Raw genomic sequence first — 17521 nt, forward strand, 5'->3', positions numbered from 1 at the left:
AATAATTCTATAATGTACACATTTGTGTAGGTCATGCTGCCCCCCTTCATGAAGATGGGTTAATATTTTAAAACATGCGGCGTATATCTTTACACTACGAGTACACTGCACAGATCATTTCTGGGTGTACCGACAGGTGTAGTGCCAAAAGCTGTCCGTTGTCAAATAGAGTCCGCTCATTAGCATACTGCAATATGAATGGCCAAGCGTCTATGACGTCACATTGAATTAACTAGGTTGACAAAATGCACAAACTTCCTTTTTTGAGTCCTTTCAAGATATTTTAATTCTACTCGTGAATGTTTCGAGTGGGTCTTCGTTTTCGAGTGGGTCTTTGTTTTTTCGGGTCTGAATTTGTTTTTGGGTGGGTGCTTGTTTTCGGGTGGATCTTCGTTTTCGAATGGGTCTTTGTTTTCGAGTGGGTCTTCGTTTTGGTCATGGGTCTTCGTTCTTCGTTTTCGGGGTCTTCGTTTTCGATACTACCCAAATATCGTGGCCAATTATTGGACGCAATTTCAACGAAATGCAGTATTTAATTCTTGAGTTATCGTCTCCAAAAAAAAAAGGTGTAAGTCTAAGAAGAGACTAACATTCGGAATTAATTTTTCGTGATTAAAACCGCTCAGGCCTATTTTCTTTAAATCGTATTAAATGTATTCTTCCACGGTTCACGTCAATTTGACTGGATGGGTCACCTTTCATGGTCAATAAATTGGACTTATTTTCAATCCAATGCGATATTTTGTTCTTGAGTAATCGTTTCCACAAAGAGTGTCAAAAGAGACTAACATTCGGAATGAGTTTTTATAATAAAAACGCTTAGGCCTATTTTCTTTAAATCATATTAAATGTTTTCTTTCACGGTTCACGTCAATTTTCAAACAGGTTGTGTCAAATGTTATGGTTAATAATCGTTGGCAATTTCAATTCAATGCAATATGTTGTTCTTGAGTTATCGTCTCCACAAAGAGTGTTGTATTTTTGCTTGATTGGCAGATTGTGATTCGCATTGACAGAACTTTTACGGTGCTTAACAGTGTTTGTGTAGGGCGCCCTCTTCAGGAAGAAATAAGAAGAAATAAGGTTCTTTTCAGAACCACACAATATTGTACTCACAAAAGAGATTTATTCACATGGTGCTACCGCAAACTGATCTTGATTAAGATATAAGAGAGTAGCAAAAAGTAAGGAGCGTCCTTAAGCACACTGTTGGCCGTTGGTTAATTATTGTCATTGTATGCTTTTTTTCTTCCACGGTTCCAGTCGATTATACCATCTCATGTCAAATATCGTGGCCAATTATTGCACGCAATTTCAATCGAATGCAACATTTTATTCTTGAGTTTTCGTCCCCAAAGAGAGTGTAAGAAGACATTCGTGGGTAAGAATGGCCCTCGGGCTTCGCCCTCGGGCCATTCTTACCCACGAATGTCGCGTACCTCGGGCATTATCCTTTACTTAACTTATTGATGTTGTTTGTTAGAATGGTTAATCGGCCCTGAGTGTTAAGCTCCGACCACGGAGGATGCTCAGGTGACGCACAACTACAACAGTAGCCTAGTGCCGGACCATGTACAGCGGCTGTCCGTACCTGCTCATTAATCAACACGCAGCCAGCTACATGTATACTTCTTACATAGATGAAGGAATGATTCTTGGTACTTTCTAGAGTGCGTTCTGTTTGTCAACTTGTTTATACCTTGACACAGGTAAGCTTGCTCATGGTTGTTGCCATGTATTGCTACCCGATAAACGTTATAACACAGGGTGACTATAAAAACCCGAAACCCAAATGGCAGGACCAATTTTTGAATGAAGTTTTGCCTGTCTGCCTGTAGCACTTTTGAAATCTAGGATAAGAAAGCACAGTCATTAAGATTTCTTTTAGTACAACTACAAGAATCATTCAAATCACTCATGTACGTTTCAAGTTACGGACATTTTGAAGCACTTCATTCAAAAATTGGTCCAGCCATTTTGGGTTTCTTTTTTTGTACTCGCCCTGTAGTCTATATGTTGAATACATGTTCGTGTACATTGGTAGGGCTGCAGATACTGATCATTACGTAACGACGACTCTTTGTAATAATCACAAATTTCTTCGTTTGGCCTTTAATAAATAACATCGTCGTATGGATTTGTCCGCACCTGCATACATGATTGTACCAGAATTCGCCTCTTTCTATTGCTGTTTGCCACTTTATTTTATTAAGGCAGTTTTAGAGGTGACTTTCAGGAAACATTCAAGTTGATAAGATCAACTTCAGTGTGTTTTTTGTACAGTACAGTAGAGGACTACATTCAAAAATCGAACATCAAAGCGGACATTCACAAAGCCACACCTCAACTTCAAGCTGGGCTGATGTCTTTGGGCAAACACCGCAGCCGCTTTACAAACCAATTTATAGTAAGCCCTAGGGAAAATAAAATGAAAATAACATCTGAAAATCATATTGAAATGATATGAAATTGCTCTTCCAGGTTGTGCCAATCTTTGATGAGAATCACCTTCACCATGTCTTCAATCAATCTGAAGACCAAGGGAGCTGTATTCTTACTGTGTCTAGCATCCTTCACACTCGGTCATTTACTGGTTGTATTCGAACCAGACCAATGGTTTGTATATCAGAGATGGGGAGGCGTGGCCCCAGTCAGCCGTTTTGATGTTGCCAAAATAAAAAGCCGCTACGAGAAAGAAAGCGACATAGGTTCCGCTGGATCCGACCGGGATAACCCCAGTGAAAAGATTTCTGCAGCTGATGCAGAAATAGAAGAGACAGGTGGCAAGTCTGTTTGGACGATTTACGAGGCAAAGCACGTAAATCACGATGAGAAGATACCTGGTCTTGATTCAGAAACAGACGAGAAGAATGACCGAGCCGAGGAGGCTATCATCAACGAGAACGTGGAGGACGAAACAGCGATCGTCAAGGACGAGAAAGTGATCGGGAGCGTCAAGGATGAAACAGCCATCGCCAAGGATAACACGGCAATCGTCAAGGATGATACAGCGATCGTCAAGGACGAGAAAGTGATCGTCAAGGAAAGCCCACCAGTTAGGCTTTACATCCCTAAAACTAAACCAGTTGCTCTGCCTAACCCTCTTCGTACTGGCGGACGGTACTCCATCACCTCATCCCAACTGTTGGGAAATGCACTCAGGTTTATGTCCCCAGATGTTAAGGCATCCTTCGCGAACATTACAGGACTGAAATATGACAAGCAGAAGGCTACAGTTATTTGGCCAAACTTAAATGATCAAAAGAAATGGGCCGTGCTCAGAGCCGGCATGCGCAAACTGGGCTATGAACAACGCTTACCTACAGTCATTTGCCTTGGAGTAAAAAAAGGCGGCACGACAGCGTTTTTGTACTACCTTGTGCAGCATCCACAGATTGCTCGCGCATTACTGGAAGAAATACATTACTTCAGTATTGACTACGAAAGAGGCATAGACTACTACCGATCTAGGATGGGGTTTAGCTCACGAAACATGCTTCAGTTTGAGAAATCACCGTCATATTTCATCTTCCAGAATGTACCGAAGAGGATGTTGAAGGATCTACCGCCCAATGTCAAGTTCGTGGTATGCGTGCGGGATCCCGTGGAGAGAACCATATCGGACTTCAGACACGAATATGAGTTGAAGCTCAATCGCAACCCCTCCATGGCCAGAGGAGAAACGCCTGCCACACAAGCCAAACACTTCGTGGAAAGGATTTTCAGTCGTTATGGTGAGGTAGATATGTCCAAAGGATTGACAAGAGAAAGTGTCTACTCCATGCATTTCAAGAGGTGGTTGCAGAGCTTTCCGAGAGATCGATTCTATATATTGAGTCATGAGCGCGTGGATAAAGACCTGTACGGTGAACTCAAGAACTTGGAGAAGTTTCTGGGTCTGGAGTCATTTTACAAGAGGAGCATGTTCTACTACGATGAGAAGAGACAGGCGCCTTGTATGCGGTCTGGTTGCCCACACCCAAGTACCCCTGGGTTTCTACCTAAAGCAGACCTCGGTCCCGACGTCATCCAACAACTCAGGGATTTCTTCCGGCCCTATAACCAGGAGTTTGCACAACTTACGCAGATGAACTTTTCCTGGACAAATCTCTGAACAGAGCGTCCACCATTGAAAGGAAAATTGTTCAATTTTGTTCTTTCTTGTTCATTTTATTTGGTTTTGAAGTTCCATTAATTATCATTATTGCACGTTACTGAATATTATTTTCATAAAGAGAGGTTTACAGAAAAGATAATGGCTGACCGAAGAAGTTTCCTGTCGGGGAAACAGTGAAACATTTGCCTGTGATGAGAAAATAAAATCCTTGAATGCCCTTTTGGGATACGAGGGCGGGCAACCCTCGTTATGAGACCTATATCCAGCGAGACAAGTTGTTTTGTAATCACAATGTGGCACTTAATAATGCAGAGTTCAACTGAAAGAGCAACTTCATTTCGTATTTATTTCCTCGATGTTGATTTGTATCTTAAAAGTTTCTTGAACATAGATGTCTAACGTTGTCTGATTTAGACATGGAAACAATGTATTTTATTAAATTTAAAATGAAGAAACACCAACGATTTCTATTTTTCTATTATCCGTTATTTTGAAAGAGATATAAAGACATATCATTTTGAGAATATCAAGAACTCCTTTTTCGATTGTCGTTCTTAGTTTCACGAGACCAAAAATTGAGACCATGGTTTCTATTGTAAGTTTGATTACCGTAAATCTCCATTACATGTATTTAAAGGGTTCATGACAACACTTTTCTTAGGAACATATTTTCTGCTGTTTTATGCAAACTGTTTGACATCCCTTTTTGGTTAATTATATTAAAAAGTGCACTTTTGAAACATTTAAAATGTTCTGTTCTTTTCCGTACAACTGAGGGCGCTGTTGCTGTGATGTCATTTCAGGACGACACTGTTGAGTTTAGGGTTTTCTGTTCAAATAGTGAACCCAAAAATGTGTTAATTGGAAGCATTTGTGAGAAAAGTCTGCTCACAGCGAATCACCACACAACAGAACATTAAAGACAGCAGAATATCAATGCTTCTCGCCGGCAACTTTTGCTGCTAAGATAACTGCAACATTGAGATTACGACCTAAAATGACATCACACTTTTGCTCATGAATATGGAAATTTGTGGTGCCATGATTTCACAGGACGCTCGACACTATTATGGTATTTCATAATAATTAGGTAGTTTTGTTTTGTTCACGTTTGCAAAAGTTGTACGTTACAAACCGTAAAAATTACAGATAGTAGATTACACCTATAAAGCTGATGATATCTCTATGGATTGTTAAAATTTGACGCCTCAATCATGCACACTCAAGTTATGCCAGTTAAAATTTAAATTTGTGGTTTTTTATTGGCCAAAAATTGAGACCTGTGCAGTGTTAACACATCCATACATGCACACACAAAAAACAAAAAACTTAACACAAATACCCTAAACCAACACCACTACATGTGTATCGACCCCCTCCCTCACCCTATGTGAACTTGATATGTACAGCAGATAAAAAAAAATGATTTTCCATTACAGTACTTGTGTGTCACTTTTATTTTGTCACGCTAGTCTGAAGTGAAACATGTGAACTCTTTAGAACTAATTTTCGATTTTAAGAGTGGTAGAGAGCAAAACATTTTTAACTGTTTATGTATCTAATGCGATTGAACAGGACTTTAGGAATTTTATCAGTGCTTTTAAGTCTAAAGGGGAGTGATCTTATTTGAAAGTCAAGACAAATACACACAATGAACAATACCAACATATGTCGCTTGAGACGAGACCATACATGTACTTCTCAAAGTGAAGATGCAAGGAAATTGAATGCCATGCTAGCTTGAAACAATGTGAACTGACCAGAAAACTCTTGAACTGATCTCATGTAAGCCTGGACTTTCATTACAACTGTTTGAAGTCTCAATGCAGTCCAATCTTTTCATGACATTATTTGAATTATTTACTAAAAAGCAACTGGGTTCAACTGGTCAGATATTCATAACTGGTCACTGCTCATCAATCGGTCACTTTGTTCCTATCTGGGCAGGCATCCTCAGTTGGTCCAAATGGTTGTCTCCCTGTAAGTGATATCATCTCTTCTTGAAGCCGTACTTCTTTCTTTCGTAGAACAGATCGGTCTTGGAGCTGCCTAAGTTGACAATTTTTGGGCAGCCGTCCCTCTGTATAAGAATAAAGAAAATGTTGACTTGTTCAGCTATCCTTGTTTCATTGGTCAGGGTTCTTATAAGATATTGCTCCCACTCACGATGTATAAAGAGCTGCATGCATTATAGATTTTTGGCACAATGTTTCTCTTTGACGTTGTGAAAATTTTCAGTTTCCTTAAATTGAGATGCTAGCAAAAATTTTACAATGGCCTTTTTCAAGGGACATTTTCTTAAGAAATCAATGTTCTAAAAATAAATTTAAAAAACTCAGACTTGTACAGGCTAATGTTCATATTCGTGGGGTCTGGAAGTGTGCCACCAGGAGTCAACTTGCAGGCTCTATTGTCAAGTGAAGAAATAGTAGCTGGGCTCTACCTTGTTCAATCCTGCAAAATTCGTCCTGAAGGATAGGGATGATTAAGGTGAAGATACTCACATCTTTTTCCTGTATTGTACACTCCTTGCAGTAGTACGCATCAGACACGCCTGGTCCCCCACAAATCACACAGCGCCCTTGGTACGATCCATAGTTACACTCATCACATATGCGTACCAATGTACAGGGACGTACATAAGAGTCACAGATGACACACTTGCCGTCATCTTTTTCACACAAACGGCCAATGGCTAGCACATAGAACAGGAAAAATCAATTGTCAGTTGTGAGTTTCTTGCTGTAAACAGAAAATTAAGAGCATCCCTCAAAATATGTGAAATGACAACCTTCCATTTAGAAACTATTATGTACATGTACAATGTCTACTAAATATGGACACGATGGAGAGTGAAGTCAATTTTCCAAGTGTTCCTTGACAAAATTGGAAATGTTTCTAAGTCCCAGATGCATGTCTTTAGTATCCAATACTCACCACAGTATTGTGTGCATTATATGCTTTGTTTATCTCTCGAAAGTAAATATAAAATGATGTAGTTCAATATGATGTGCGCCCGCACAGTGGAATTTGGGAAAAGGCTTTGGCGAGTGCTGTCGAACCCCACTGGTCATGCTGGTCCCACATGTCCGACATGTCCGAAATCTGGACACACTGCGTATTCTAAATTTCGTCCACTGTTTCTTCAATTTATTGTTAAATTGTGTTCACAATTTATACACAACTGTATGTTTATTAATTGAACATAATAATCAGTTCATAATTCACGGCAACTTACCCACACCAGCCTGCTTTCTGCAGAAAATCAAATCAGGATGATGTTTCGCCATGTTGAAAATTTCAGAAAACGTTAACGAGACGCTGAAGTATACCGCCCTCTATCGGCGCGGTAGAGGTATGATGATAAGTTTACATTGCATGAATGAATGAACCTACATGTACTCTTTTATGAAACATTGTCATTTTCTTTTCAAATAATTATTCAGTCATTTTCAAATTCAACCTTCAAATTGTAATATATAAAAATTTTAAGAATGCCACTGGCAGTGACCATAAATTTGTACAGATTATAGAAATGATATAAGATGTAATGCTAGGGATTGAATGGGAAAGTATTCGCATTTTTAACTGAATTAAGGAGCTGTTTTGTCGGTAATTAAGAAGCACACATTTCAGGTTGATTGCTTTGAAGAAGGTCTCATCTGCTGTGTTCAATGCCACGTTGTTAACGATTGGAACAAATCTTGTTGATAACGGCGTTTGTCTGACTGTACTATTCAATGTGTGATTTTGTTTGTCGTGTTTTGCCTTGATATTTGCATATACGTCATTATATACGTCACGATGACCCCTGGATCGGAGCGTGCGTTGTATGAGTTATAAATACGTTCTGTATTGATTCCAGCTTTTCAGTAACTGGCAGTAAGATACATGACGGGAAATAATTAAGTCAAATACACATGTTTAATACATATATAATAAATAAAACAAAAAATAACAATAGTTAAACACAGTAACAACAAATGAAAATGAATCATAACAAACAAAAAATGGGGGGGGGGGGGAGAATACTCTATAAATTTGATTGTAAATCTTTGGACAATATTTTAAATCTTGTAACTGCATTCAGTGCTTTGCGATCGCATGTAACTTTGAATATATGGCGGAGGGTATGAGAGAACTTCGCATTTAATTAGCACGATGCAAGATATGTTCTCAACAGAGATGAGGTTGGGTTTGGGTGGGGCGGAAAGGCAGCCTGCAGTGCGGGGATAATTGCCTGGCCGCAGCAGGGCTCGAATTTGTCCCGCACTAAAAAACACAATCATTGTAATTAAAAAAGCATGTTGTACGTGTGAAAGAATACTAAACGGTGCATTAAAGGATTGGGTCGTGTCTGACCATCACTAGTCTTCATTTACTACCGTCATGGAAAGTAACATTATTAAAAGAGAATTCTGTGTGTCCGACGTCAATATTCAGAGCCTGGTGGAGATGCTGATAAATCATATCAAATATGCAATAAAAATCAAGTATGAAAATTGTGAACATTGGGCCAGTGTTTCTGATTGCCAATAAGTACAGCATCCGAGCACCGGGATAAGTTGAGGTTTTTTTGCTCGATTTAATTTGGCGCCAAATATTAATTGTTCACTCTTAAATCGTCTCTCTGTCTTCCAATTTTGTTTTGCTTTTCGCCTTTTGACGAATGTACGCGTACTAGACTATTGAGTTGATATATACAAAAAATACGGTTTTCCTGTTCCATAACATGCGCGACTCAATATCTTGCCGTACCGGGAGTCTCGTGCCACTGATTATAACAAAAATTGCATTACTGATGTTCTGTAGATGTTGAAGATACTGTTTCATCACATTAAAAGGTTGAAAGATGTTTTGGTAAAACAATGTTTAACATTATATCTATATTTATGTTTTTTTTATCAGGTATTTCGCTGTGACCTATTTTTATATAATTTTTATTTTAATATGTTGTATTTTGTCCTCTCCTATTATGGAGGTTTTGTTGGAAATAATTATCTTAGTGTTTATACCACAGCTGGTTTTTATTTTATCTGTATCGTCTTTAGTTAATTCGTTGCGTGACACATATTTTTTCCATCGTGTTGTAATCCTAGCTTTTCTTTTCTATGCTTTATAACACTATCGTTGATAGCGGATCAAAATGCATATTCGGTCTTGCATAATACCACGGGAACTCATTATGCTATAGCGCTGGGATATGTAAGCACCCAGGGAGATGTAATTAGTGATATAAGGCGTGGGATGAGGTTTCCGTTGTATGTATCTTGAGACAGGAATGCGGCCCCCTCGGAAGACATGTGCATCATTAAGACGAAATCAGTGAGGAGAGGAGGCAGGGAGGACGAACCGATGGATAATGACAACCGAGATATGCGCGCCAAGTGTCCTAGGATGACGCGTAGACACGTGCAGCCGTGTAGGAGTTTACAGCAACATCGCTCATCAAGTCACTGTAGTCAACCGTGAGATGACGACATACTTGACTTGTCGGCTGAGGAGGATGCACGTATATGTCCTGAGTACAGGCATAATATCTTCGCTAAAACCACGCAATGAATTGCTTTGACACCTTAGTTTATAATATGCAGCACTGATACACTGACAACCCAGCATGAAGGGCGAAGATTTAGTCAAGATTTGCTCCATGTACGAGAATTATAAATTCCGCACACCGCAGAGGCTCCTGCATGCATCTTCGACGAGGCAACTAGAAGAAACGGCGGGTCAAACCTTGAGACGCACGGTAAGACACAGGGAGCAGATCTGTCAAGACTGTCATCTGGTCGATGGGACTGGGTCTGAGGAGACTAGATATCGCAGACACCCAACTGGTACATTACAGATCAAATGTGGGGAGGACGTTGACGATGCTGGTGTCATCTGCCGGCTGCGACGCTGTCGGATCGGAGATGAGGGGAAAGTTTACAAACACTCCGAGCCACCACTCATGGTGACATCAAACAGACTCCCTCCGATACCCAAACAGATCCACGGGAAGGAATCTAGAACACCTGCAGAGCTGAACCAATCCAAGTCAAAGGAACCGCGGGGAGCATTACAAGACACGCAGGAGGTAGGACGAGCAGGAGAGCATGGGCGTCAAGACGACGATGTGACCGGCTCTGAGGGAAACAACAAAGGCAAGAAAGTTTCCTTCGGGGGAGCTCGAATCGTGGATGACCGGTGGCTTACTAACAACTGGGCTGCTCACCGTGCTAACCAATCATTGCAATTGAAACATCCATCCTCAAGATACAAGGTACTAGGAGAGGAAATCAGCCAGGACAGCAAGGTTCTTCTCCCGCGACGAGGCAGGCTACACGTACGGTTTTCTGGCAAGAGGGGACGGCCCGTCCACCCAGCCACAGCTCGCTTGAAAGCTGAGGATAGTCGTGGCATGCAGGCGACCCTACCCCTCACAGGTGTCTCTATACTCAAGCCAGCCAAGCCACTCATGGTCATCCCAACACCATGTTTCCCTTGTAGCCCTGAGTTCGAACGCACCTTCAAAAGTCTCAGGGACCAGAAAAAATAACTTCGCAACAATGAACAGTGTGAACGATATGTTTTAATCAAATTATGCACTTAATATAAATGTAAATACACTCATAACATTAATATATATTTTCTTGAATAGCAAATAAGGATGGAATTATTTTTATTTCAGGAAAGTTGAGACTTTACTTATCAATATCAACCGATAAGCCTATTAGCTTGCCGTTATATAATATATCCATAGGTAAATGATAATCCTTTTAATGAAGAGTGTTATGGCGATTATAATACAGGAATATTATTCAACAATACGAGGCTTTTGACTGAGATAAGTCAGGCATTGCTGAATCGATAAAGAAGGGGTGCGGCCGCCATCCCCAATGCATTGTTTACTCCCCCCCCCCGAAAAAAACCCACAAAAACGCGTAAACGAAAATACTTTAAGAACATTCCCCCATAATCTTAAAAGTATAGTGAGGAATCTTTCAATTTGTTCTATTTTCATTAACTGCCAGCATGGAAGTTAAATGTTAAAAACAAATTAGACAATTCGCAAGTGATAGATGGAAAGCTACTTTAAATCTGAGAAGAACAAAAGCTAAGTTATTTTAATTTAAAAAAAATGAGGAAAAAAAATACAATCTACCTAATGACCGAGCAAGGCTGTCAAGCTTTGAACAGTCCGGTTGACGAATATCATCCGAAATATACAATGACATTTTGCAGCAAAGAATTTGTGGTCTATTATGCACATTTCTCACAGGGACGTGCACCTCGCAATTAAATCTCGATCGCTTTGTAATCAAATTACAATTCAGCCAACGAGCGCGTGCGAGATTTTATCGTGTTTTATAGCAAACTTTATTGTATTACATTGTGTCGTGGTTTTCAATGCCACCGATAAAATTGACCGTCAAAAAATGAATGTCAAGAGGCCACACGGTACTGGTAATTAAGGCCTTGAATCTTATTATCTCACCAACTGTGTTGGGAAATATACAAAAATGTCTATTATAAAAAGAATCGGAGGATGATATGACGACTGTTTCAGTATTACAAATATGTATAAATATGTAAGAGATTCACTTAACTTAACTATTTTCATGTATGTAAATTTATCCTATTCAATAGCTATTTTTACGGCACGGTGAGTTTAATTTCAGTGTCAGTCCTGAATTAATTGTAGGCGTTTGTTATTTCACTTTTTACATCACCAATTTATAATGAGAGTGAGGATGTTTTGGACATCAAATCTGAGCCGTAAAGATTTTGTTTTTAGGTGTTCGAAACTGTTAATCATAATATTTATACTACCTTTGGCTGAGTCTTGGATTTTGTTTCCCCACAAAATATGTGTTAATTTTTCTGTCATGTTTATTGCATAGGCCTTGTCCTATTTTTAAATTGGTTTGGATGTATTTCGTCATCCGATATATTTGGGCACTTATTATTGATTGAATATCGCAAACAAATCTATATTAACCATGTCCTGGACTTAGCATTTAGGCAAACATACTTATCATACAAAATCACGTCTTTACCGCAGATTGAATGGCATACAACAGGAATGAACGCCGACACAAATGTTCTTCTCTTTGAGGGCCAGTTCTGATGCAGGTTGTATACAGATACTTGCAATATTCGATATGACTCACTGTGGCCTTTTATATTTATCAAAACACCTCTTAGCTGGAACCAGAGGACTGTACACTCATACAAGAGGACATGGTGCAGCTGAAGATCTATGTAAACACAGACGTGTGTTCGACGTTGTAAGATGAATCAAAAATTACATGGCATCTACTTGACGGCTGGACACACACTTAACGAATCCTCAGAGCAAGGCAGAGATTTTGGACTCTATCTCTCAGTCATTGTCTGTGTGTTTCCATATGTCATAAAGCAAAAACAAGAAAATTGTCAATCTGTAGGATTAGGCATGGCGTTGCGCTCGCTAACTTCAACAATGCGATACAGGGTGAATTAATAAGTTTATGGTATATATTAAAAAAAAAAAAAAAGAAGTCATAATACATTTTCGCGATTTATTATTTTAAATATCAATTTGATAATCACAGTGGCTGGACCCCAAAATGATCGCATGTATGGTGATTGCAATGATAAATTTCAGACATTTTCTCAACCCTTTATATAAAGTTGCATTCAAACATTCACACACAATTGTGTTTTTGTGTGATCAGTTTAGATGTATTTTTTAATGTTTTTAGGCACGCACAATCACAGAGCATTTCACTGTATATTTATACAGCCCAATGTGTGTGACAAATGTATTCAATTCAATTCAATTCCAATTGTATCGCTATAAAATGAAATGATTAATTTACCCCACGACTCGGTACGTAGTGCTTGCAGACGACAAGCAGTGTGTGAAGGACACAATTTCGATGATTATAGCCGACAAGCATTTTTGTCTTATTAATCTCAAATTTGGAGTTTTTGTTTGATCAGTATTATTTGTTTCCCCTGTCTTCGAAAACATTCAAACATTAATCCCAGGACAGTAAGCATTTTTTGCTGAAGCTATAATGAATCCGGCTCAACATCCATTTCTCTATACATTACTTGCTTCATCTATGCATCGCTTGAGACTTGCTTTATCTTGATGAAAAATGCTCTCATGTATAATATCTATACCTTCCATCATTTCCTGGAGCTTGGTTGCATGGTGATTATATTACGGAGGCCAGCCAGTGCCACCGATATGCTTAATTACCGATTTCATCGCGGTACAGTGCAATGCCCGAATCAGCATATGCACTGTGTATCCATCCAGCCAGCCAACGGCCCGACGACATAAAAAAACACCGCGTGTGTTCCCCAGTCCCATCACTTACGGAATGACCCGTTGCTAGGGTAACAATGAAAGATGATCTTCCTGATGTCGATTTGGAAACAAAATACCGGAATACCTTATGGTACATATGGTCACAAATGTAACAGACAACTAAAAGTGCTAATTTTGAGTTTGCGTCTAAAATATGATTGTCTATTAGTATTAATCCAATTAATTATAATGAGGTTGTGTTGAATTTTGTAAAACGGTCGCAGAAGGAACACATTAAATTTTAAGTTTGCACAAAAAGAATGTGTTACGATGTTTATGTTGATGTAATTATTTATGCGACTTCAGATGAATTTATTTAAGAGGATACGATTTCGCAGATTTTCAAAGAATGATACGCGTATACGCGCCGGGGATATGACACGATCCCTGTGGAGAAAGCACGGTGGGAATATCGAGGGGGCGGGGGCTGGCACATAACAATCTATTCAAGAGTATTCTTTTTAAAACATTATTCGTATTAAATTTGAATTCATCCCACTTTTGTTTTGTAAAGGACAGTTCTAGAAACGTTGCTGATGTCTTTGAATAATCTGTCATTCCATGGCTGAAATCTGGGCCAGAGGCTGTGAAAAAATTGTCAAAATATCAAACACTTTTAAGGGTTAAAAATATGCATGTATAATGAAATAAATTGCCCCTTTTCCCTCCAACAGTTGTATTTTTTCTTTTTGAAATCAGTCTCAAAGATTTCTTTGTACGACTTTGGAATTTCCTCCAGTTTTAAAATAATAAAACTAAACTATAGCGCGGATAATATTAATTCGAAGGTTCGAGAACTTTTTTCTTAGAGATTTCAACTATAGAGGGCGCTATGCACTCGTTTCGGGGAAATCCCTGGAAGTTTCTCGACACATGACGCATGCATTGTGGCATTATGATGATTGCAGCGTAATGATGAGCTAAAATTGGAACTTCGCGCTGATAGTAGAAATTTCGAGAAAACTCGAAAATCGCTTAAAAAACAGGTGAAATGGCGAGACCAAGCAAAATCGGAAATTGTTCTTCATACTGCAGTACAGCAGAGATATCCTACCGAGTAACCTACCGCAGCTTTACCAGAGAGAACGACCGGAATCCCGTCCTGTTTACGCTACACACTCGCTCATCGTATCACCACCACAACTTAGCCTCACATTATTTCCATCGACCATGGCACCGTCTAAAACCCCAGCTATCGGCATCGACTTAGGCACGACGTATTCCTGTGTAGGTGTCTTCCAGAATGGCAAAGTGGAGATCATTGCCAATGAACAAGGCAATCGTACCACACCCAGTTATGTCGCCTTCACCGACACGGAGAGACTTATTGGAGATGCCGCCAAGAACCAAGTTGCTATGTAAGTTTCAATTTCGTTTTTAATTTTTCTTCTGAATTTACTGGATGTATTCAAAAGATTCCCTGATCATCCACTTGAAAAAGTGTTGAATCAAAATGTAATGTCTGACTAAAACTTTCAAACAAATTGAATATGTGATGTACAATAGAAATTTTGAAAAATTTAGATTTGATATTTGATGTACACTGAATGAAATTTTGAAAAATTTAGATTGAATTTTTTGATCATTGGAAAAAAAAAATTTTGGTACTAAAATGTATAAAGGATAATGGTTTGATTTGTTTGTTTCACAATTTGCGAAACTTTTACCTGTTTTTTTAACTTTGGTCTTTAACTCTGTGGTTTCCTACCAATTTTCAAAGTTACTTGACCTTTGTTAGGTGACGATTATTAATCTGAAATGTCTTCTTTTTTTGTCTTGCTACAGGAATCCAGTGAACACAATCTTTGATGCTAAACGTCTGATTGGCCGTCGGTTTGATGATGCATCGGTCCAAGCAGATATGAAACACTGGCCCTTCAAGGTGATCAACAAACAAGGGATGCCCATGCTGCAAGCTGAGTACATGAATGAGGCTAAGACCTTCCCTCCAGAAGAGATCAGCTCCATGGTGCTGGTTAAGATGAAGGAGACAGCCGAGGCATATCTTGGGCATAAGGTTACAGATGCTGTCATCACTGTACCAGCATACTTCAATGATTCCCAGAGACAAGCTACCAAAGATGCCGGAGTGATTGCTGGTCTCAATGTTCTCAGGATCATCAATGAACCCACAGCTGCCGCCTTGGCCTACGGACTGGACAAAAAACTGCAAGGGGAGAAGCATGTTCTGATTTTTGATCTAGGAGGTGGCACCTTTGATGTGTCTGTCCTGGCTATTGAGGATGGCTTGTTTGAGGTTCTCTCCACGGCCGGCGATACTCATCTTGGTGGTGAGGACTTTGACAATCGTCTTGTCAACCACCTGGCTGGAGAATTCAAGAGGAAGTTTAAGAAGGACTTGACCACAAATCCAAGATCCCTCCGTCGACTGAGGACAGCTGCTGAGAGAGCCAAGAGAACTCTCTCAAGCAGCACTCAAGCAAGTATTGAAGTGGACTCTCTCTTTGAAGGGATTGACTTCTACACATCCATCTCCCGAGCTCGCTTTGAGGAGCTATGTGCTGATCTGTTCCGTCAGTGCCTTAACCCAGTAGAGCGGGCATTGGTGGATGCAAAAGTTGACAAGAATCGCATCGATGAGGTTGTGCTGGTTGGAGGCTCCACACGAATCCCCAAGATTCAGAAGCTGTTGCAAGATTACCTCAATGGAAAAGACTTGAACAGATCCATCAATCCAGATGAGGCAGTAGCTTATGGAGCTGCTGTACAGGCAGCTATCTTGAGTGGTGACCAGAGTGCAGAGGTCAAAGATGTTCTTCTTGTGGATGTTACTCCTCTTTCACTTGGCATTGAGACTGCTGGGGGTATCATGAGCAAACTGATCGAGAGAAACAGCCGCATCCCAACCAAGACATCCAAGACATTCACCACCTATGCTGACAACCAGCCTGCAGTTACGATCCAAGTCTATGAAGGAGAAAGAGCTATGACAAAAGACAACAATCGTCTGGGCATCTTTGAGCTAGCTGGCATCCCTCCAGCTCCTCGCGGTGTACCCAAGATTGAAGTCTCCTTAGACATTGATGCTAACGGTATACTCAACGTCTCAGCTAAAGATGAGAGTACTGGCAAGAGCAACCAGATCACCATCACTAATGACAAAGGCCGCTTGTCCAAGGAAGACATCGATAGGATGGTGTCAGATGCTGAGACGTACAAGGCCGAAGATGAGGCTCAAAGAGAACGCGTCACTTCAAGGAACAACTTGGAGAACTACATCTTCAGTGTGAAATCAACCCTCAATGAAGAAGCTTTGCAGAGCAAGATAGCAGTCGAGGACAAGGAAAAAGCAGATAGTTCTTTGAAGGAGACTCTAGCTTGGCTAGATAACAACAATCTGGCTGATAAGCAGGAGTATCAATACAAACTAGAGGAACTTCAGAAGGTGTGTTCACCTGTGATGGCTAAGTTATACAACGCAGGGAAGCCAGAGAACCAGCAGGGTACTGGTGGAGGCTGTCAACAAGGACCTACTGTGGAGGAGGTGGATTAGATGCCAGACATTTTCAAGGCTTGTTTTTAAGCATATTTTCTGATGCTGTTAAATTTAGATTCAATGTCAAATGTTGATCTTGTTTTGGCAAAACCATTCTTCAATATCTGATCGTTGGAATATGCTTCATAATTGCAGCAAGTTAATTTATGTTGTTTAGAGATGTGTATCCTAAGGCCAAAAAAAAATACTAATAACGCAGACACCTGCATATGATCAACAACAAAAAACGCCTACAAAAACAAAATTACCTACCCAATTTTAAAATGCCATGCAATCGGAAGCAGAAATTTTTTTTTTGCCTTATCAAAAATCTGTCACAACTGCGCTAATATGCGAATGTATTTTCATAAAGTAAATGGTTTTGACAAATCTAATTTTTTTTATAAGTGTGAAACATTCACAAGATTTAATTTTGCGTTAGGGTGATGTAAATCAATATAAGGTTTTGCCCTTCACCGACATGTAAACACTGTGAAACATGGAGGGATGTAGCATTTAGAATTAAAAGCAATTTTGACATTCACACAAATGTATTTATTTT

General features: G+C 39.7%; 3 protein-coding genes across 3 annotated transcripts; 2 read left to right on the forward strand and 1 right to left on the reverse strand.

Annotated features, from left to right (window-relative positions):
- Nucleotides 1-1549: 1549 nt before the first annotated feature.
- LOC119722629 (heparan sulfate glucosamine 3-O-sulfotransferase 5-like) lies at nucleotides 1550-4650 on the forward strand. Its single transcript, XM_038192833.1, has 2 exons — nucleotides 1550-1709; nucleotides 2482-4650. The coding sequence occupies exon 2, from the start codon at nucleotides 2498-2500 to the stop codon at nucleotides 4112-4114; it is 1617 nt and encodes a 538-aa protein (XP_038048761.1). The 5' UTR covers nucleotides 1550-1709; nucleotides 2482-2497; the 3' UTR covers nucleotides 4115-4650.
- A 700-nt stretch (nucleotides 4651-5350) lies between these two features.
- On the reverse strand, nucleotides 5351-7462 carry LOC119722638 (PHD finger-like domain-containing protein 5A). Its single transcript, XM_038192861.1, has 3 exons — nucleotides 7356-7462; nucleotides 6622-6812; nucleotides 5351-6197 (listed from the first exon to the last, which is right to left on the reverse strand). Exons 1-3 carry the CDS (start codon nucleotides 7405-7407, stop codon nucleotides 6108-6110), a joined length of 333 nt encoding a protein of 110 aa, XP_038048789.1. The 5' UTR covers nucleotides 7408-7462; the 3' UTR covers nucleotides 5351-6107.
- A 6887-nt stretch (nucleotides 7463-14349) lies between these two features.
- LOC119722632 (heat shock 70 kDa protein IV-like) lies at nucleotides 14350-17165 on the forward strand. The gene is made up of 2 exons (XM_038192847.1): nucleotides 14350-14821; nucleotides 15249-17165. The coding sequence occupies exons 1-2, from the start codon at nucleotides 14634-14636 to the stop codon at nucleotides 16975-16977; spliced, it is 1917 nt and encodes a 638-aa protein (XP_038048775.1). The 5' UTR covers nucleotides 14350-14633; the 3' UTR covers nucleotides 16978-17165.
- The last annotated feature ends 356 nt before the right edge of the window (nucleotides 17166-17521 follow it).

The sequence above is a fragment of the Patiria miniata genome, unplaced genomic scaffold (genome assembly GCF_015706575.1).
Source record: "Patiria miniata isolate m_02_andy unplaced genomic scaffold, ASM1570657v1 HiC_scaffold_1, whole genome shotgun sequence".
NCBI classification, from domain to species: domain Eukaryota; kingdom Metazoa; phylum Echinodermata; class Asteroidea; order Valvatida; family Asterinidae; genus Patiria; species Patiria miniata.